Here is a 23,024-nt window from a genome sequence, read left to right on the forward strand (position 1 = left end):
ACACAATTTTTTATATATATATATATATATATATATATATATATATATATATATATATATATATATATATATATATAGCTACTGCCTTTACATAACCTCAGCCTTGCAACGTAAACGCAATCTGTGAACACCAGGGGGCAGGCTGGTACTCTCATCCAAGCAACAAGGGGTTTCTGGCCTCAAACCATACAAGTCTGAATAGCAGGCCTTTTAAGTTGTGTAACAGTTTTTTTTAAGTAGATCTATTTGTCATGTCATGGGTTCGGGTTTTGAATGGCACTGAAATAGCTCCTCTACCAGAAAGTGACCACTTGTTTCCTGTTAAACCAAGTAGAAAGCTTATGCTAGCTTAATGTTTGAGTGGTGAATGAATAAAGCGCACTCGGTGCCTCTTTCTTTCTTTTTCCCCTGCTGAGAGGCGATTTGTCTGCTCCGGAGCCTGACGTTGTCTTCTTGCCCTCTTTTTGTGTGTGTGATTGTGATTTGTAATCCTTGTCTGCCACCCCAGGCAAATTGGTGGCGATTGCAGTCATCGATGAGAAGGGCCCCACAGAGGAGAGTGGCAGGTACAAAGAACACTGAAATTAAAATGCATGGCTGTATATAAATGACTCCCATACACTCCCACGGTTACCACAATAGATCCGCTTAAGTGCAAGGCTTTCAAATAGAGATAAGACTTGCTGTTATTGTTTGGATCTTCCCACAAATTGCAGGCACCGGCTAAAAAAAGGGTAGACTCATGTGGCATTTCACTCTCTTCTCATTTGCTTTTAGATTAAAGACCTTGATTCAGAGGGTGGCGAAGGAATACAGAGAACATTTTAACAGGTAAGGCACGGATACGCGATGAGGTGAACGATGAACATCCAATTTATACATTTATTCTGGGATGGTGCACTCACTGGGGAACGCTGCCTGTCTATTCACAAGCAAGTTTATGCCTTTGTCAGGGCACGTCTGTTTTGGTTGAGGTTCAGTAGAAAGGTGATTATGCAAAATGTCAGCTTCCAAATATAGGTGTTCTTTTCAGCTGTCAGTCAAAAAGTCAGCTCCATTTGTATTAATGCATCATTTTCTGTTTTCCCCAGCTCCAATTGTGCAGTAACAGCTGGAGATGTACTGTACTGCCTTGTTCTTTAACTGGAGAGGGACCAATTTAACAAGGCACTGAATGCCAAAAGGAACTGCACTCAAAATGTATAATTTCATAACGGCATTATTGTTATTGATGCTGTTTGTGGTGGAAAGCAGAGATGATGCAAGAGCACAGACACCCTAATGTTTAACACACATGCGTATGTGCACGGCAGCATGATATAGTGAGTACAGTAGGTAGGTCATCCTTCACCTGGAGGACCCAGTTTAAAACAAACGTGGGCTTTGCTGAAGTGGCTTTAAATTAAAATCCGCTCTAAGGACGCTGTTCTGTAGCTGACCCCTATCTGATCAATCCCAGTAGGGCGGCAGGCGACAAGAGGATTTCCTTAAAGGGATTAATAAAAATAAAAAAAAGTACCACATTTTTATCATTAAGTTCCTTACTGTGCTCCATCATTGACCGTGTTGCCTCATCAGATAGATTTCTGCTTTTGAATAAGAGGTGTATCTCAAACCGCCCTGATAAAAGTTTTTCTCCCCCTGCAGGAATTCCCATTAGGACTGATTGAATTACACAGATCCCTATCTGATCCAATTAGGCTACTATCCGCCACCCTACCCGATACTGGTGTTTTATTTTTTGAAGACTTCTGTGTTTGAGATCCCCACTGAGATCAGAGCTGCCTGCAGTTTTCTGCCACACCTGAACGCTACTTGTAATCACAAGTCGCAGGCTTGAGTGTCGCCCCCGGTGGTGGGTGGAAGCAAGCGCACAGAGTCAACGGATCATAGGTGATGACTGACATTTGAATGAGCTGACAGCGTTTGAGGCAGTAATGAATGTCGCGACATTCAGCTCACCCACCATTTGTAGCATTTTGACAGAACAGTGAATGCAAATCTTACATCTGAGGGAGCGAGTCTCCCTGTGGGTGCAGAAAAAGGCACATCCATAATTGTGGGAAAGTCTGATTTTGTCAGGTGGTGGGTGTGTGTTGGGTTAAAATTCTGCACCAGTCATTATTGTCTTGGCTTTTATGTGCCAGTTGCTGCACAGAAAGTTGGTGCAACAAGATGAGATTAGACAAGAAGCCTTGTCACAAAGAGCCTCTTCACAAACTGAAACCTTTGACCCATGACTTTCTGTCCATAAATGTTTCAGGACTCTCTAGGTTTCAGATTGTACTTACGATTAGATGTTGAGAAACATTTTTAAAATTTCAGAACACTTTCAGAACATCTTAAAGCTGGACTAATCAATATTTTTATGTTTACAATTGATTAAATATGGATGAATCTACAGAGAATTATCACTCGATTCTGCAGTTCCCCTCAGCTCAACTGTGCTGAAACTTTACTGTTTTGGCAGCTGTTCTCAGTGTAAAAAAAATACAACTTTCATAAACCCTCTGTTGCTACCAACAACCAACTGGAAAAATAGTTAGCGACTAGCTGGTGAACATACTGGAGTATTTAGCAGCTGAAGAGCCAGATATTTAGATGGTGAAGACTAAAAAAGAGCTAATGAAAGCTAATGTTATAAACCGTTCGCTAACATATTCGGCACATCAACTTCATGAGGTCAACATTGCATTTACAGCTTGTTATGCTGTACCAAGTGGTGAAAATAAATAAATAAATGAATACAGATATAACATTTTAAAGCCACTATAAATTTAAAAATTGCCTACTTTGGCGCATCCCCAGTGTTAGTATTAAAACAGACACAGCATTGCAAGCCAATTCCCTATCCCCTTATTGGCTCTTTCTTTTTTCTTTTTATAACGGAGACCATGTGTATAATTTGAGATTCTTAAATCACATAAAAATATTATAGAGTGTTGCCTTAAGTTTGGTGATTTGTAATATTGCATGTGCTGATATGCGATTTAAAACATATGTGATTTTTCTCCCTATACCCTAGTATTTATTAATTTTCAGCAAAGACACCTTGTATTTTAGATTTATTTTAAAGCCTGCTGGTGACGAGGGTGACATGATATCCCTATGGAATATTCTTGCCTTTTATAATTTCACAATGGCTATAAAGCCATTCACTTTACCCAGAATATAAATTCTGTTGAAATCTTTTCTTCAGAAAGCACGCTTCTCTTTATGAGAACCACAGGACATGACTGTTAATGTCAGTAAATATCTATCTTACTTGGAAACATTTCGTAGTTTAAATGAATAACTTAGTCACTTGAGAAAATATCCACTTCTTGAAAAATCTGAAAGTAATTACCAGAAAAAAAAAGTTTCACATTCTCACCCTCAGTTTGCTCCGTGCCTGCTCTCACACATGCAAGTGTCTCAGTTAGTTACTCACCTCTCTTGGCCGGTCTGCTCGGCGGTCTGGCCAAGAAGTGTCAGTGTGAGTGGGAAGATGGAAATACACGGGAAACAGAACTGTAAATATTTAAGTTATTGAGTAGGGAAAGTATTAACAGCAAAGTAAGTAAATCTTGGACACATACAGACACTATGTCTGATCCATAAGTCACAGTGCTGCAGCTTTCAGAGCAAAAGTTGCAAAAAGACTTTTTGATGAGCTTTATTCCCAGTCTGGCCCACTCTTGCCAGCTCAAGAATTTCACCAAGGCAGACTGATTTTATATTTCATCCACCGGATTTATTATATAGTTGAGTCTCTTCATAATCGTGTCATTGATATAAGCGTAGGCAGTATTGTGTAACACCGAGGGGACAAACTTGGTAGATGTAGCTATGATTCAAAATGAATATAATATATATGTAAAGGCCCACATAATCAGTCATTCAGTGGAAGTCACTGGCTTCCCTGGACTTGTGCAACCCCCCCTCCCTAGTCTATCCACAGTACACTCTGCTCAGACATAGTACAGCACAATGACATACAGATTGAATTCCTCCTCCTGCCTTATCATTTAGATAAATCACGGAGTCTTTTTATACGGTGGGAAAGATGAGGACAAACAGGAGCCAGCATAGGATGGAGCTTGGGGTATATTTTATTTTTGTGCAGTGACAAAAGTGATCCCAGTTTTCAGCAGAGACAACATGCGATTCCATTTCATGTGGTTTCATAGGTGTGTTGTTTGGCAGGAAGGTTGGCATGCCAGTTTTATGCAGTCCACTGAGATAAGAAAAAAGCGCTCACTGTTACTGTATTGAATGTTGTTTTTGATGCGCTGTTCGTCTTTGTCTTGCATCCCCAGAGACTTCCAGTTTGGCCACATGGACGGGAATGACTACATTAACAGCCTCATTATGGGGTGAGTGTCTCACATCCAGCCTTACCTCTCTGTTCTCATGTCATCCTCCTCTTTCTCTGCCTCACATTACCCGCTGTCAGCTACTTGAACAGGTCTGAGCTGACTTGTAATGCCAGCCTCTGCCATTAAAGATGCTCCCTTGCTGAGAAGTCAATTACACAGAGGCACTGTCATTTCTGTTTTAGTTCCCTTGGGAGTTTTAACCCCCCACCATCACTCACACATGCATATGAAAAAGCACAAGCTGCTTCAAATCTGCTAGTGGAAGGGCAGGATAGTAAGAGGAATATATGAGGAATTTATGGATAAGGCTATGTATGGATTAGATCTATTGCGGTCATGTGTTTTTAATAGCTTGTCAGAGAGCAGCACTAATGATGCAGAGAGCCCTTGTGCAGTAGCTTTGCGCCGACTGTTGGTGTGTCTTGCTCTGAGAGGCCCTGCAACTGACATCCCACACTTTTAATTAGAAACGACCCTGTTAGTGTTACAGGCCAGCAGGGCTGTAGCAGTTGGTGTGTCTGTTTTGTGTCTACTAATGTACAGTATCTAATTATGTGCCTTTGTACAACGTTGTGTTGTTTGTGTGGGAATCTGCGAGCGTAATAGACCGCTACAGGATGTTATTTTAATTTGAGCATGTTCTTGTTTGTATGAGGGAGATTATAGCAGACATCGTCTCCTAAGTCCTGTGTAATTAAAAGTGTGTCAGTGAATACAGTAGAAGTCATATTTGAAATATGACTACATTCAACTGACAGACTCTCGGTGAACGGCTGAAATTAGACAGTCGGTGTTTATATTTAAGGATAAAAGAGGTGATTAGCCTTCCTAATTTTCTATGAGTACATGCAATATGTATTTCGCTGGGTTTAACAGGACTGAATTTGGCTGCGGTAGCACAGGATTAATTGCCCTCCTTTGAGGAATGAAATCCTGGCCTGTCAATGTCCACTAATTCTCTCCCTTAGGACAGCCATGGAAATAAATCTGATGGCTTTTTATCCCTCTTTCTGTCATCACAGCGATTACTGTGTTCTGGCAGCGGTCTGTCTGGCGTAAGGCTGCCCCTGCTTTCACTGGAAGCACATAGACACAGTCATGAAAACACACACATACAACATGAGCACCACTCTAAGCCTGAGGCTGTTTTGACTCTGTTTAAATGTGGGATTATTGCTAACCCCTGAAAAACTTGGAGATGTGAGGTGACTGAAAAGTTGTGCGTGTGAAGGGAAGGATTGTAATCATAGAAGGTGAATGACTAGAAAGATCATAATTACCACACAAACCAGTGGTCATGTGATTTGTACACTAAAGATTAGGAACATTTATTGTGGAAATTTAATATAACTTGAATACCGCTTCCACAGCTGACAAGTGACAAAGTCCCAGCTCAAATGCAAATAAAGTGGATTTCTGTTCACTTCCGTGATTCTATTGTTTTTCAGTGTTTAATGTTTTATTTAGAATATGAGGGTTTTTTAAAAGGGGCAAAAACATGCAGGTTTCCCCATGTCCCCATGTGTCCAAAAAGTTACGTGGACACACAGTGATAATCATTATCACAGTTTACAGTTAGGTTTTTAATTAAGTTCTCTTGTAATAATTAAAGCTCAGAAAATGCCTCTGGTAACAGAAAGTGAAAAATTGGGAAAAATAACTACTGAACTGCTGATAACGAGCCAGAGTCCCAAGTACAACAAGAAATAACACCCCCCCCCCCCTTCATGGGTAAACCACAGATTGTTTGCAATGCATTTTATTTTAAAAATCCAGTTTTCACATTTATTTCAAATCAGTTTGTTTCATTATTGGAAATGTATTGATTTAAAAAGATAGTTCTAACAGTTTATTTTCTTCTCAAGAGTTAGACAAGAAGGTTGACAGCGCTCGCATATCTCTGTTAAGTAAGGCGCTAAAGCCATACAGTTAGCTTACAGTTGCTTAGCATGTTTGCCAATACATTGTTTCACCATGTAACTTCCCTTAAAACCACAAAAAAGTCTAATAAAGGAGATGCAACAAGTTAGTGAGGTGTAGAGTTACTGGTAGGTGAATTTTAACTGAAGTGAGCCAGGCTTTCCCCCTGCTTGAAGTCTTTATGCTAACATAGACTAATGGCCTCCTTGTGCTAGCTCCATAATCAATGCACAGACATGAGAGTGGCATCAATTTTTTCATCTAACTCTCAGCAAGCATATTTCCCACAATGTTGAATTATTCCGTAATTTTTCATGTTAATGCTAAACCTCCTGGTTTTAGCTCCAGACATGAAGCACAGAATTAAGAGTGGTGTAAATTTTATCATCTAACAAGAGGCAAGATGGCAAGTGAGCATATTTACTAAAATGTCAAACTGTTCCTTTGATAATCCAAATAAACATGGATAAAATTCCTGTATGTTTTAAAAATAAAATAAAATAAATAATGAGCCCTAATTATATGGTATCCGTTTTTTGGGAGCAGAAAGGAAGCTATTATTATGTGTGCTTTCCGGCAGTTCTTACTGTATATAGTATAGTATATGACCCTTCATTATGGGCGGCAAACCCCCAGCAGTCTCCACTCACAAAGGTGAAAAGGCTAATTCATATTTATTTTAAATAGATGCCATCTGTTGTAGTAGGCTGGATGTCAGATGGAAAACCCATTCACAATGTGTGTGTGTGTGTGTGTGTGTGTGAGTGTGTATGTTTGCAGATCTCAGCTGGACAGAGTAGTGGGGCGTTGATCACTCTACTGCATGGGCGTGTGTGTTTTGTACTCCTGATCTCAGCCGGGTGGTGGATTGGGACAGTGATGGATATGTGTGCGTGTGTGTGAAATTTGTTGCCGGGTTGAGTAACACAGCAGGGATGTGAGGTGGCAGCACTGTGATGGACTGTTTGTATGCCTGTGTGTGTGTGTGTGTGTGTGTGTGTCTGTATCTAAGCGGTAGGATACCTTATCTAAGCCAGGGTTTGGTGTTGTGCGAGATGTGTGAAAGAAGGATTTCTTGTTTATATGACCTTGTTTGTTATCTCACTGAGCTTTGTAATTCCTCTGCTGATTTGTTGCAATAAGTAGGCTCCAGAGCGTACAGTGTCTCTGTTTCTGTGCTTTCTGCTGAATGATCACCGGACTACTGGTCTTCTCTGTGTATGTTTTGTGTATGGCTCAGCATGGACCGGAGTTGCCATTTCTTCTGGACTCCCTGCGATTCACTTGTCAGCTGTAATTTGTAAAGGTCTCTTTAACTGTGACCGGCACAAACCCATAAAGCCCCTGAGTTGCACACAGTTTGCATAAAAGATAGAAGAAATGCCACTCTGAAATAGGCCAGGCTGCATCGCCATTTTACTCCGATGGAAAATCCTCCCCTTGAAAGAATGCCTATGGGAAAAGTTAGGTTGCTCTGAGTACAAAGGGGTTATTTATCTCACTATTGTATTCTCTGTGTTACAATTTGTTCTTTACAAAATCACAATTTGTTTCCATCTAATGATGCACTTTGATAATGGCAATCCAAGGTGCTGAGGTTAAGAAGATTAAAATCTGTTTCCTGTTTTTCCCAGCGAAGTGACCGTGCCCTCCGTTATCATCCTCAACACATCCAACGAGCAGTACTTCCTGCCCAGTGAGCCAATTGAGACCATGGAGCAGCTGGTCCAATTCATCAACAGTGTTTTGAACGGTTCTGCACAGGTCCAAATCTCCTCTCTCCTCTCCCCTCTCCTGCTTTCTGTTTATGCATTCAGCTCAGTGTAGCTCTTCCCCCTCCTTCCCTTTGTGTTGTACCATTGTAATCACACCAGTAGTCTTCATTAATCAAGCATGTTGCCTTGCATTTTAAGTCCTCCCTGAAAATATTTTCACCAGATGAGGTATTTTTGCAATCTCCTTTTGCATGTTTAGATTTCATATTGCTTGCTGTCCTTTCTGAACAGATTATCTACAATAATTCCGCCTTCTAAGTCAAACACTGAAATTACTACATGACTGTATTGTAGAGTGTACACTAATCTGAAAAAGAAATGTCATCGCTTTCCTTGCACTACACTAAAGTCACCAGATGTATGAAAACGTAAGCCGAACATCCAGAGGTCCTGTCCTTTTTTTCCCCCAAGAAAGGTCTTGACTATTTTTTGCTTGGCAAAACAAACCACCTCCCACCAAATAAACGGCAACAGAAACCTCCATGTTTCCGCAGTCCAGTTCCTGGCAAAGCCTGGACAGTTTCAGTTCACGTCGTGCTACTAATGTCTGTCATGAGGTGTCTCAATTCTGGTTTGTGCTTCATATAGAAATACACAGAATAATGTGATTTAAATGCACAAAATTGCATTTAACATAATGCAGATGGTACAAAAAATTAACAATAAGTAATGTTTTTTGGTCTTTCTGGTCATTCTGGGAGTGTGGAGAACTGACTTTTCCCCCACACATAGCTAAAATTGTGTGTGTGAGTATTTTTCATAAGAAGCATGAACATTAAGGTACACAGACGGCGTGTTTAGCCTCGCATGAAGCATGAACCAGCCAGAGGAGGACAGAGTTGACAGGCTGTGGCATCTCTAGCAGGTTTTTAGGGAATAGATGCGTCTTTGAAAGTATATCCCCACTCACTTCTCCTTTGGTACCGGCTGTCTTTGTTTTTAAGTCCTCTATTCTTTGCTATTAAGAAAGAATAACTTACTATAAAATGTTTTGTAAAAACTTTTCAAACTATTTTACAGTCCTCTCACAGCATAACCATAAGTCTGTGCAACAGCTGCTTCTACAGAAATCATCCCATGCCCACCTTCAGCTCATTCACATTTGTCCTCTTTAGTCATAGCTCACTAATTGGCCATCCTGATGATTTAGTGTCGGGACAGATCACTCATTGGCTGCCCAGGTGCTGTTGCCAATTAATGAGCTCAGGCAGAGTAGAACTGCTGGACAGTGAACAAACTAGAGTCGGGAAATTTTGTGCAGAGAAGCGGTTAATTAAACAATATTTTAACTGTCTGGGATGTGCTAACCATGTGACTACATACCTGAGATTTATATCATTCTGTGTGTGTATTGCGTGACTAGTTTGAGAAGTTTTCGTAGACATATTGATAGTTTTTTGCTATTATTAACTGAGGTCGGGATGAAACCCTACCTATGTACTACATAAGTGGTGAAAATATCATATGGATAGACTAGATGCGGTAGCCACTCTGTCTCCATTAAATGATCTGTCTCCCTGCAGGCGTATGGAGGGGATGGCTTCATTCAGAGGATCAAGCGCGTGGCCTTTGATGCGAGATCCACCATTATGGTAAGTTGGTGAGAAGAAATATTCGCCGACTGTGTACATGTTGCAGCCTAGAATAAACTAAGCACAATACTTGTTGTTGAAAATGTTATATTACTATCATATATATATTTTTCAATTAGGTGAATTAGTCAGCACTTGTGCTTGGATTAAATGCACATCAGCTTGGATGTAAACCATTTAGCAATAAATAATTGCAAAATAAAAAATCAGTCCACAGGATGTTATAACTTTTAATGAAAACGACAAAAAATGATTTGGCCAAGATGAATTTATGCCTTTTTTATGTCTTGTGAACCTCAAATAAAGCCCCCAAACCCCCACACATTTCACATATACTGTATTTAGTTTAAGTTTGAAGGTATTTTTACAAGTAGACATGGCAGTGTAAGTTTAGTTAAAGAGGTCATATTATCTTTTTGTGAATGTAATAGGTATGCAAAGTAAAAAAGCCCAAAGTCCAGCCCAACTCCCACAGAAAACTCTGCTCTGAACTGCCTGAAAACAGCTCGTTTGTAGTCCAGCCGTTTCCCTTTCATCTCTGTGACGACACATCAAAATGCGTGTCATTGTGCTCGCCTAGCGGCTAGTCCGGCACACCCTCAAAAACACCGGTAGAAAAACACTCTGAGCTGCAACACACAGTGACAAGACGTCCGCCTGCTGCCTCTCCTCTCCCTTCCAAACACTTCCAGGCAGTCAGTGGACATAAAGTTGTTACTGTGATGTAGAGACAGAGCTCAGTTGTAACTTTATGGACGAAAGATACATTTGTTACAAATTAATAACTCGCCACTCTGAACCTCTTGCACCAGTCCATGTTGCTAAGCTGGTAATGGGAACATGTACAGTTGAACCGAAGCCATGTTTACCGGCTTCTCACGACCCACCCATCTCTGCTTCTGATGGGCTAGTAGTCCGTAACTAGGAGCTGCGCATGTGCAACTCCCAGCAATGATCTTGTACAGGTGAGATGTATCACTACATAGCTAAAATGAAGCGTTCAACACACAGGGTTAGAAGAGGAGCTGCAGCAATGTGCAGTATGGCAAAAAAGATGGTGTTTTTTAAAAAATTAAACCATGTAAACCTGTTCTGGTACAACCCCTAAATAAGATTTTGAACCTCAAAATGAACCTGAAAATCATATCAATCAAAGGCATGTGTCTTCCTCTGTGCCATCATCACCCCCAATATTAGGCTTTTTAGATGCTAAATGCTCTACTGTGTTCCCCAGCTAGTTGCTAACATTGGCTGTGGTTTGGTGCTGGAAAGGTAGCCTGCAATGTGTTTATCAATATAAATATAAATTTAATTTATATAGCACACTTAAAACAACCAAGGTTGACCAAGGTGCATCATAGGTTACAAATACAACAATAAACAGTAATTACACAGTAGAAGTACAGCAATAAAACATTATAATATACAGTATTTGATATATAGTGATATTAAAATTGCCAGTAATAATAAATGACTTAACTCTGAGGAAATGCCAAAGAAGCTTAGTGTTGAGAGCGGTGATAGAGAGCCAGAACAGTAACTTTGTGGGCCGTAAACTAAGACCGTGAGTGGATGCTGACAATGAAACGCTCCTTAGACCCAAGGGGAACTGCATACTTGGGTAATAATTCTGATGTACCTCTGTTCTAGGTATTTCATTAGCGCTACAATTAAACAATTCATTATTATGATACTGCTGAACACCTTCTGCTTGTTGATATTCTTCACACCATGCCTCACCTTGACTCTGTTTGCCAGTTTAACTAAAATGCTGTATTTATGCAACCTGCACCAAGTTCAGTAACACTGTCAAAAAAATGTCGTAGCGCCCTGCTCTTTCCTCATTCAGAGGACAGCACAGGGCGTGCAACTGATAATATGCAATGCAAGCAGTAAACACAGTATGGGGAAAGAGAAATAGGCAACAGAGCAGGAGGAGGTGGAGTGACAAGGGAGGAGAGAGCGTCAGGAGTCTGACTTTTACTCTCCTCCCATTTTTACTCTTAAGTTGCTGGTTCTTTTGGGAGAACTGGTGTTTATTCCACCAAGAGTATGATAGGAATGTAAATACAACAGCTGTGCTGTAATGCTCCTCAGTTGGCTCACTTGTACTGTAAACACAATTAAAGCTTAACTCAGCCCATAACAGTGTCCTTAAAGGGATGTAGAGAACTCCCAAAGTAAAATTACAGATTGCTTAAGATGTAGTGAATTCTGGTAAAAAGAGAGGCTTATAGAAATTTAATCTTTCAGGCCACGTTTGACAATTTTAAAATGGAATTGGATTGGTCAGGAAAGGTTTTAATACAAGAACAATATTACATTTCTTTGTGCAGTGAAGGAGCAAAGTTAACTGGATTTTTATTCAGCGCTTACTACCTAAAAGCAAGTAACACCTGTAAGAGAAAAGAAATGCCATTCTCTACTTGCTACCCTAAATTTAGCAAGCTGCAAGCGTCACCATGGCTGGTCTAGCTCACAGTGACATTATATGGTACAACACAGATAGGCAGCAGCCATCACCTTGCCCCCGGAGAGCTTATCCACATGCACGTCTGACAGGAGCATGAGGAAGCAGCCACATTAGGCCCAATGACTCATAGCCAGCTGTGTTAGCATAGCATACCCATCTCTATCTCATCTAGCACCACACAGCACCAGCAATTACCATCCCTCTTGCAGCGGCAATGACTGGAGGGGATGTGAATATTTCTCCTCAACTCAGCTCAGTGGCAGTGACAGAAGTTGTGACCGAATACTCCCCATCAAGGTTCTAGGATGTATCATCCTATATTAAGGCCAAGTGACTCATTTGTCACTGAGATCATTTAAAGAAGAACTTGCAAAGTTGTCCTTCAGGAACTCGGGCATTGTCGTTCCCTGCTGGAGGTAGAGGGATCGTGTTTCACAGGAGTGTAGTAGAACAAAAGTAAAATTTAATATGCAGGTTTAGAACATGGATGAGAATGAGATACTCCTTAATCATGACCAGGGAGCAGATCAACTCTCCAACAAATTGTTGCCGTTGTGCTTATGGGCCTCTAAGGGTCTGTCACCAAGTTATGATGAATGTACAATCTACAGGTAAATAAAGAGAAACAAAAGATTGTGTGTGCATGCAACCTTTGCACACATGTAAGTACAGTATGCTTTGAGTTTGTGGTCATAGGAGGTGAGCCTGTTATAGGCGAGGAAGACAGAAAAAGAGTGTGTGTGTGCAGAAAATATGTTCAGAGAGACTAGCGTATAAAGGTGGACTGTTGCTTGTGTTTGATGTTCATGATATCTTTATTTATCTCACTTTAAACTGTTCAATGTAAAAGTGAAAGCAGCCTGAAGGATTGTAGATAAAAGGGTACAACTCTCCACTGTGGTCATCAGTGTAAAACAAAACCAAAACAAACAAGACAGACGAGACAAGATAAAATACAGTAAAAACAGTATAACATAATACCGACATCCTAGAATTACATGTCAGAAGTTAAATTAATACTAAAATATTAAAGCCTGCCCGAGTTTCTGTAAATTATTTGTGACCTGTCGTCTAAACACACTCGCAAAGTTTAATGGCGTAATGCAAATGAGTGAATAAATGAATGAATAAAAATACAACATCGCTGCTAAAAACATAAGAGCCTGTCTGCAATATGTGGATCTGCCCTTTAAATAGTTTTTTTCCCACCTAATAGCTGGGAGGCTCTTCACTATTGTAAACACTGGCTGTTGAGAGATGTAACACTTTTATTAATCAGCCAGATACTCACTCCACTTCTGTGATGTACTAAATTGAACAAGCACTGAGAGAAATCGAGATACGTTGTTAATGTGCTTGTTGTTTTATGGGTTAACTTAAGAAATGAGGTCGGGGCTGGTTTAACCCATTGAGGGGCCTGGAGCAAAAATGGGCTTCTGGAAACCCTGTTTGCTGCAACTTTCTCTACTCTCTCACATGGCAACTTTTTAATATTTTGCCCAGAGGCCCACACCCTATCCAATACTGCTTTGCTAGAATACTACCCCCTACACCAGTAAGCCTGTTACTCAGACTGAATTGCCATCTTGTTTCATACATTCAGCCCAACATTGTTTCCATGTTAGCCGATTTGTGTTTGGGGGTGGGATGTTTTTATCTTTTTTTGTTTTCACGTATTCGTCCTGCCAACATCATTTTCAGTTGACATAGGAGCTGCGTTAGTTGTTGCTATGAGCAGTTAACTGAATGTTTTTCATGATGATCAAAAGAATCGTTCTGATGTAAGACAACAACCTGTACAGTGACCTTATCCACACTTGTCCCCATTTTTGTTGCTATTTTTCTGATGCTGTTTTTCATGGATTTGGCTAAGTAGCTAGTTAGCTATGTAGAAGAAAGATGTCCCCATTCTTAATCCTACAAAGCTCTGATTGGTCACTTGTTTCAAACCATGTGAAACAGCCATCAGTGAGCATGAAACCAGATATATTTGAATTGATAAAAAAAGATAAAGATATGATTTAGAGATCTGTTACCACATTAGGCTTGTGGAAATTTAAATGCATACAAACTTATTTAGGAATATGCACGTGCAAGCATAGTTTCCATTAAATAGTAATAGTATTAAAACTAGATTTTGACGTCGGGAGGCTCTACTGTGTAAGACTTCAAGCTTCAACGTTATACAGCAACTTCATACCAGGCGAAGATGCAGTGATGCAGAAGTGTACCCCGGGGTTTGTCAGTACACCATGATGTCTCTGTTGTGTGTGGTTATAGGTGCCAGAAAGCACAACTTCAGCCTTGTTGAGTTACTCTTTAAGTATAAATGCTGGAACCTCTGTCTGGTCCTTATCACTTCAGTGTATACATTTTAGTGGTGCCAAGAAAATTTGCAATTAATAAAATTAATACGAACAAATTAGCACCATGTGAAGATCGGGGGCCCCACTGGGCAGTTCCCTGCTTTGCCTGACTGGTTATCCAGACTTGAATAAGACAAGAAAAAATAAAGTTTTTGAAGGTGTTCTGAATAATAACATTTGGAGATAAAAATGTGAAAGTTCATATATTGTTCTCTCTTGTGTCTTTTCTCGCTGTCCTCCTTTATTACATTATTTCCATATTTCCCTCAACCCATTCGCAATTCTTTCAAACTTTACTTCTGTCTCCATTTCCTCCCTCCCTTGCACTCCCCACTTTTTGTCTCCCTTTGATCTTTTGTTGTCTCCTTTCCTACATCAGTCAGTGTTTCGCAGCTCTCCACTGCTGGGCTGCTTCCTGTTCGGCCTACCGCTGGGTGTAATTAGCCTGATGTGCTATGGCATCTGCACAGCTGAGTCGGATGACGGTTCGGATGACATGGATGCGCTCAAGAGGGAGGGCCTGACAGATGAGGAGGAGGAGGAGGAGGAGGAGGAGGAGGAGGAGGAGGAGAGGCAAGGCACCGCTGAGCTGGAGGGCCCCGAAGAGGGTGAGGGTGAGGACGATGATGCTGGAGAGAAGGATCCCGAAGAGAAGAAAACTGATTAACACAGGGGCTCCCATCGGCTAGAGGAGGATAGACCTAGTCAAATGCAGTGACATGAAACTCAAAGACATATCAATGTATTATTGTTCTGCTTCTTTGTCTTTCATGTCACTTCCCCTCGAAGTCCCTCTAGCACAGACTGTTTCTGTGTCAGTGTGTAAGGTCAGCTGCTTGGTAAAGCCATCGAATCATGTTTAAAACTAACAGCCGTTTTAATGATGCAGTGTAAACAATATAATTTTCAAGAGAAGAAGGGATGGTTGTGAACCAAACATACCACTTATTTATTATGATTCGACCAAATAGTGGTTTATTCCATGTGATGTATGACCCTTTCTCTGACATTGGTCGTTGTTTTGTAACCACTTCAAATGCTCTTATATTTTTTTTGTCATATCCCAATCTCTTCTATTTCTCCTTTTTGATTCCATTTTGCTATGATATCCTAGAATAGTACATGTTGAAGATAGCAGATAAATCTTACCTTCAAACTGAATACAACATACATACACAAACATTTTGTTCACCTCTTCCTCCAACCCAAAGTGTAGGCTTATCATGTGTAGTGATTGGTGAGAATAGAAAGCAAAGGAAGTGCCCAGGAAGGAAAATCTGACATAAATGAATTGTGCTTTTTCTATTGTATATCGTTGCCTGAAAAATGTTCTTCTTCTAGGGATGCAAAGTGCTGAGCGTTTCTCATGCCAGCCACCTGTTAGTGTCCATTTATGAAGAGAGCGAGAATGGTAATTGGTATCAGTCTGTCTGATACTGGGATATGGCAAATGCACTTTTTTCTTTTAACTCATTTCAACCAACCTGCAAAAAATTCCTAGTATAGATGCATTGTACCTGTACAGCAGACCCCCATAACACGCATCAGTAGTTCCTGCGGCTTTTAACATCTCATATTCCTCAGATAGACCGGCTCTGTCTGTCTCCATATTTCAATCTGTCGTCCATCACCGGTTGCTGTATTGAATGCAGGAGGCAGGTTGAAGTTTACATCCCGATGCACAGAAGTACACAGAGCGTACAAAATATCAGGACTGTCTTCCTTCCACTTAGGTCCAACCTTTTTTTGTTATATCCCACTATTGTCAGTTAGTCTATGTCTATGTGGTGGCCAGCCTATTTAAAACCGCAAGTGTTCCTAAAATCTGCTACACCCACTTTAATACCATTTTGATGAAAAATGCACAGTAGAGTGCACCTTGTTGACATGTTAAAGAACCTGGAAACATGTTTCATTATCTTTAGTATCTATAAAATGAAATCCTTGCCACTAAAGAAGGAAACAGTACAGCTAAAAATGTGTTACTTTTTAAAAACAGTTAAAACTCAAACTCAGGGTGTGATTTGATTTACAGTGGTGTTTCCGTGGCAACAAAAGCTGATTTCCCAACATCCGTAGTTAGAATCTCACTCTTGATCGATGAGACAAGCAGAGACAAAACACAAACACTGTGTAAACATCCCTCGTGTTAAAGAACCAGGATGGTTCCACATTTGGCAGATAATAGTGTAATCATGTTGGACCCCATCACTTACAGTATGAGCTGATGATTTAATTTAAAATAATAGTTTTTTTTAGAGATTTTGGGAGTATACGGTACACTTATGCTAATTCAGTCTTGCCAAGAGTTAGATGAGAATGTTCATACCACTCATGTCTGAAGGGAAAATATTAAAATATTTAGCTTAGCACAAAGACTGGGAACAGGGAGTAAGATGGCATAAGGTTGCAGTTTTTCAACAAAAAAGTTTAATGTGTGAATTAGTGAGCTTTAGTGGTGCTTGTAGGCAGTTGCTTCCAGTCTTTATGCTAAGCTAAGCTAATGAGACATGAGTGTGGCATCAATCTTCTCATCCAAATCTCAGAAAGAAAGTGAATAAGCATACTTCCAAAAATGTCAAACCTTTCCTCTTGAGGGGTATGCTGGATTATTATTTGCCCTGCACCTGTTACATTATTCATCTGAAACATTCACACATTTTATTTAATGCACAGAGCTGCAAAGCAATTATAAGTCTGAAATGAGCAATGAAAGCTCCTATAACAGGCTTTCTCTCAAGGGAACAGTGCATGGTAATGAATGAACATTTTGTTCATTCTTGACCTTGGGAAGGAGTATGACAAAGTAATCCTAACTCCATGACAGCTGTGCAAAGTGGACCTTGAATTAAGATGATCTTTTAAAATGGTAATGAATGTTTTGAGCTGTTAAAGCTATTCATTTGTAAAGGCAATCCCCAATCCCTAGCCCCATTCTGTAACCCTTTTCCAGAAGTGTAGCTGAGTAATATGACGGCTACAGGATTTGTTATTCATTATTGCTCATTTCATCGTGCTTTTGTAGCTCAGTAAATCTTGTAACTTGATAAACTTAGGCACCTCAACCTAAGCACACCTGTTGTTTTTAATATACAGAGGTTATCTGTAGCATTACTGTGAAACTGCACTGAAGGAAACCATGCCCTCGCCTTGCCTTCTGGTCTTTGTAGTTGCCTACCATTCTCTGCCAAACTTCCTCTTTGGGTTTGAATTGAGATTGTCACACTTTATTACAGGTTTGAAAGATTGAAATAAAGATTGTCCTCTTTTTTTCTTGTTGGCTGGTATCTTTTCGCCCATCTGATGTACATATGCTGTTTTTTTTTCTCATTTAAATGCCTGCCTGTCTTCCATTTAGACATCTAATTCTCCATCTATCTCCAATTATCACATGTCTAAATTTGTTTTTTTCCCTCCACAGTATAATCCTAGGTAGAGGTGTCTACTCAATTATAGCAGATCTAATCACATTTTTGGAGATCGCGGTTTAACCGTGGCTGATTGCATTACTTGATGTGAAACTCATTTATTTCTTCTCTTTAGGGAATGACAGCACTCACAAGTCAAACTTGGAGACGTGACTTCACATAATGAAAAAGCACAATGTCACAGCATACTGTCTGAAACCTGACCCTCGCGCAAGCTGAGAGACGGAACAAAAGTGTTGCTTTTGGGAGGTTTGATTGGTTGTTTTTCAGGTCTGATAAAAGAGGAGATCGTTCATTTTCCGTTGGATGTCATTTTGGGGATAAATTACCACAGAGGGGGAGATAATGTATTACTACATCAGAATCAGTGTCATTGAGTGGTGCTGATGCAAAAGTAATTCACCGCTCAATTACCTCGCTATATATTTTGAGAATGAGTTTCATCGTGTGGCAAATGAAGGAGGCCTGCTGTCTCTTTTTGTCGGAGAACCAACAATCCAGCGCACTAGACAAGGGCAATTACACTTTGCTGCTCATTCTGACGTCTGTCTTATGTTGAAATGGCAAATTAAGGTGCAATAGTAATCATCTCGTTCCTGACTCACGTGGGCGGCATTTAATGATTTCAGGTCGCATGTAGGGCCAAGGTAAAGACAGAGGTGGTTATTTGAGTTAATGCTTCCAGCCTGTATTTCAAGGGTATTCTGAGCTCAGTTTGTGTCACTCAACAAGATGAGAAATGGCTGATTAGCTCTGCTCACCATGGAAACCAACCCACACTTGTTATCTGTGAGTCTTTGCAGATTCCATTATGGCTGATAGATGGCTGCAGCTGCTAAAGTCCATCTGTCTGGTGCCACTTTAAAAAAATACCTCATTGCCTAATTACACAAACACTTTTAGGCAATTTTTCCTTTTTAAAGATATCACCTCCCCTCAGTAAACGACACTTTTGTGTGTGTTTTTGCTTCCATCATCAGCACATAGATAATACCTCGCAGCTCTGTCTGACTATTTTCGGTGCTGCGTGCAACAGTTCAACTGGGTTTAATAGCCGTTTGTCAGCTTGTCAGTCGATAGAGGGTACTTGCTGATGTTGTTGTCTGAATGGCCTGACATTTGGAAAACTTTTCTTCAGGGCTGTGTGAAAATGACTGCGTGCAGAGATGCCTGCTGCATATCAAAGCTGTTACAACTTCTCACGCATCAAATATCATCAAACACACACACACGCACACTTGCAGAGGATAGTATCTGCCGCTTGAAAAGAAGATAAGAAAAACACAGTCAAAAATACACCCTTTTTCTGAAAGACAGATATTACAGTGCTTAACTAAATGCTGATAATTGATTATTTCAATCAGAGAAACAAAAGACATAATACCGTACTCTGATGTTATTGGTGCTGTGTAAATACATTTTAATCTCAATTTTCTGTTTCAATGCAGTGTTTTGTAAACCAATACTCTCCATTAGTACTCCCATGTGATTAAACATTATTAAGGGTCACCACAAATATTGTTACACCACACATAATCACATCTGCAGATAGCATTTTATCACTGTAGGCTCGTCATACTTTACATTCTTTCATTGCATATAGTCTACAATGATAAGAGGGCAGGCAGAATTAATAGTTATTATTGAAACAGTGGGTCTTTGATTTGATCAAAAAGACGGCTAATTGCTGGGCTGAAATTACAACTGTCACTAGCAATTTTTACCAGCTGTAGATAGCTAGCTATGTAAGCAAATTGAGTTGAGGTTCAAAACGCTGTCTGCCTTAATTTTTCATGTTTTTAGCTGACATGTTTAAAGATTTTAATCAAGACTTTCTTAAAATTTAAATGTACATGTATGGCTACATACATGATATTGGGCTAAAAGATTGAGGGAAAAAGTCAACATCCACACCAGGTGATGATCCATGTAGCCCTTTCAGCTTTATTGTTAAGTACCTTCAAACATGTTTCTCTTTTCATTTTACAAGAGAAAAGGCTTATAGCGTGAGGAAAATGAGTTTTAAGTGTAAAATTCCTGAAATCCAATAAACATTGGATAAATGTTGTATTATTGTTAAATGTTTATATATTAGCACCCAGGACCAGGTTCTTCACAGGGCAAATATACTACACAGAGCTTTTTTTTTAACGTAACCTCTTATCTGATAAAATAAGTATAAATTGCATCTTGGCCTTGGAAGTAACATTGGGTTAGGTAGTTAGCCGGAGGTGCTCATATTTGCAGCTTACTGTATGTTAGTGCAGACAAGTCCACTATTTAATCCATTCCTTATACTTCAGCTCTTGTATCCAAACTCTTACTAGAGCCATATTTGCTGCTTCATTATGATAAGAAATCCGAAGCTTGATCTGTCCTGCCTAATTACTGTTGTTACAGTATGTTTAGACTATTGTTGTTTGGGGGAGTGGTTTAGTAAAGGTCAATTAGCCATCAATTAAACATAAAATTGCAGCTCAGTGACTAATCCAGACTCCAAATCTTGGTTTGTGACAAATCTTTATTTATAGCTGAAGAGAACAAATGGTGTGCAGCTCTGCTGAGAAAAACAAGTCCATGGCCCATATTATCCCTGTCAACTATAAGTGCACTGTAAGCATTTCCCAGCAGAGTGTTTCTGCTTATCACTCTGCCAAGGAGCTGCTGCCACATAGCAGTTCCCTAATGATGTTGCCCGGATCGTGATCATTTACTGGAGGGACCTGTCCCCTGAGGGGGGTCTGGGTGACTTACAGTACCTGAGACATAACTGTATCTGGGGGAGGTGACATGTGCCTGCATGGGCACAGCTGATGACACCGTCACTCCCATCATTGCCACAGGGCTCCTTACATCCTCTAACCTGATTATCCAAAGAGCTTAAAAATCAGCTTTCACAGTCAAGGAAGACAACAGGTTCATCAACACACGGATGAGTCTTTGCCCTATGTGCATGTATGTGTGTCACAGCTTGTATTTAATCTGATCAAGTCCGTTCACACAGATGTTCAGGGATGTTACGTGACTCGCATGCTGGGTCCAGAGCTTACTCCCAAGCCCCCTTATAGTGACTGTAGCCAGCTGGGTTTTAATGATGGTACAGTCACAACACTTACATTCGTACACACACAGTGTTGTTGTGAGCACCTTTTGCTGTTAAGGCAACAAGTGTAGGAACAGGACATCTTGTGGAAGCAGTCTCTGAATCCCTTTAACCCCTAAAAATGGGATATCTTAGGAAATACAACAGGGGCATGAGGAGGTGAGTGCTATATTCTGTGAAGAAAGTGGGATTTATTTAAGTTAAGTTTGCACAATAATCCTTTATTTCAGGCGCATGTCCAGAACATTTTGAACAGGTGGGGTCACAAGCTATGTGGAGTAGGCTGTCTGTTTTTATAGACTGTACTGTAGATTATATACGGTTATTATGTGTTCATAAAGCCTTGAGCCAGATTCAAGATTGGCTTGTTGTGGAGGCTCCCAATTTTCAACACTGAGCTCAGCAAACAAAGCAGCATATGAAATAGGATGAATTTATTTTAATATATGAATGGGGTTCTCTAATTAATGTGCCTGAAGCTAGTGTATTCAATTATGTATTGTTTGTTTGATGTCTGAAATTATCCTTTCATCCTTTTTATCTTTTATATCACCTGCAGCGTTGTCTGGTTAGTGTCAGTTTTGTATTGACAGGTTTGATTCTGTGCAAAACATACACACACCTGACCAAATATTCCCAAAACTAGAAAAAAAGAAAAGAAGAAATCAAGACAAACAACTCAATCCACCATGGGAAACAGACGTACTTAATAGTCATAACATGTAATACATCTGCTTAATATTTTGGGCGCCCAGCGGAAAGAGAAGTAAAGAAATAGTTCAACATTTTGGGACACATGCGTATTCACTGTTTTTTAGACAGTTAGTTGCGAAGATAACCACCAGTCTCGTGTGTACACTAATTATTAGATATTGTTATTAGTAATGTAAATTATCTAGCTTATCGCCCACCATTAATACCTCTTTCACCATAATAGTGGCATCAGAATTGATCTACACAGATACAGTGATGCTAATGAACCACTCTTGAAACTCTTTTATTAAAGGCGAGATGGCCAATTTATTTACGCAGGAATAGCCAGACATTTTCTGCTTTATTTCCGGCACTTACTTACTGTTTTTATTAGAAACATTTAACTGACAAAGCTTCATGTATTTTGTACTAGGGGGGATGATGGCACAATGGATAAGACACATGCCTTTGGTGTGAGAGACCATGCACCATTGTGTCCCTGAGCAAGACACTTAACCCCTAGTTGCACCAGAGCCGTGCGACCTCTGACATGCATAGCAATTGTAAGTCGCTTTGGATAAAAGCGTCAGCTAAATGAATAAATGTAATGTACTAGGGATGTTAGATTTGCGAATAAGCAACTCTTAAAAAGGCAGTCGCAGAAGGAAGTGAGTCCAAAATTTTTCTGTACGGTGCATGCGCAGTTGTGCATAAGAGCCAGTTTAAGTTAACTCGTTCATTCTGCTCAAGACCCCTGAGCTGAAGAACAACTAACAGCCACTGCTCAGCAACAGACTCGTTTGGTGGGCTAACCCAGTTGCACAACACACACATTGTGTACAATGTATTCACACATTGTTTAATTATTCTTCAATAAACACTTGAGTCAAATAAAAGTTCAATGCAAAATAGATTTACTGTAAATTCATGAGTACAAATTGAGTCAAGTTAGTTCTGGAAAAAACATTCAAAATTCAGTTGTGCGTTAACTTATATTTTCAAAATATGCTTTTCCTGAGAGATGAATATTCCCATTGGTCCATAAACCCGCATGCCAATCTCTGGTTGGTTATAAAATTAAAACTGGATCATATGCCATTACGCTTTGTTTAGGATGGTTTATACAGTTCATGCGAAAAGTGTTTTCGCATTTTTGTACTAATTTAATTGGTAGGCAGATTTTTCTTCAGTCAGAGCCAGGTTAGCTGTTTCCATCTGTTTCCAGTCTCTAGATTAAGCTAAGCTAGGCTAACTGTCTCCTGGCTCTAGTTTCATATTTAACAGACAGATCATAACAATTAAATTAACTTGACAGC

The 23,024-nt window shown here is 39.9% G+C and overlaps 1 protein-coding gene across 1 annotated transcript in view; it reads left to right on the forward strand.

Moving 5' to 3' along the window:
* tmx3b (thioredoxin related transmembrane protein 3b) overlaps positions 1-17,754 on the forward strand; it is a 33,754-nt gene extending 16,000 nt beyond the window's left edge. The window contains exons 11-16 of the mRNA XM_046059903.1: positions 509-566; positions 778-831; positions 4,299-4,355; positions 7,913-8,042; positions 9,577-9,645; positions 14,864-17,754. Coding sequence (XP_045915859.1) covers positions 509-566; positions 778-831; positions 4,299-4,355; positions 7,913-8,042; positions 9,577-9,645; positions 14,864-15,151 — 656 coding nt within the window. The 3' untranslated portion in view covers positions 15,152-17,754. The remainder of the gene's footprint in view (positions 1-508; positions 567-777; positions 832-4,298; positions 4,356-7,912; positions 8,043-9,576; positions 9,646-14,863) is intronic.
* The last annotated feature ends 5,270 nt before the right edge of the window (positions 17,755-23,024 follow it).

Source organism: Micropterus dolomieu, linkage group LG01, assembly GCF_021292245.1.
Source record: "Micropterus dolomieu isolate WLL.071019.BEF.003 ecotype Adirondacks linkage group LG01, ASM2129224v1, whole genome shotgun sequence".
NCBI classification, from domain to species: domain Eukaryota; kingdom Metazoa; phylum Chordata; class Actinopteri; order Centrarchiformes; family Centrarchidae; genus Micropterus; species Micropterus dolomieu.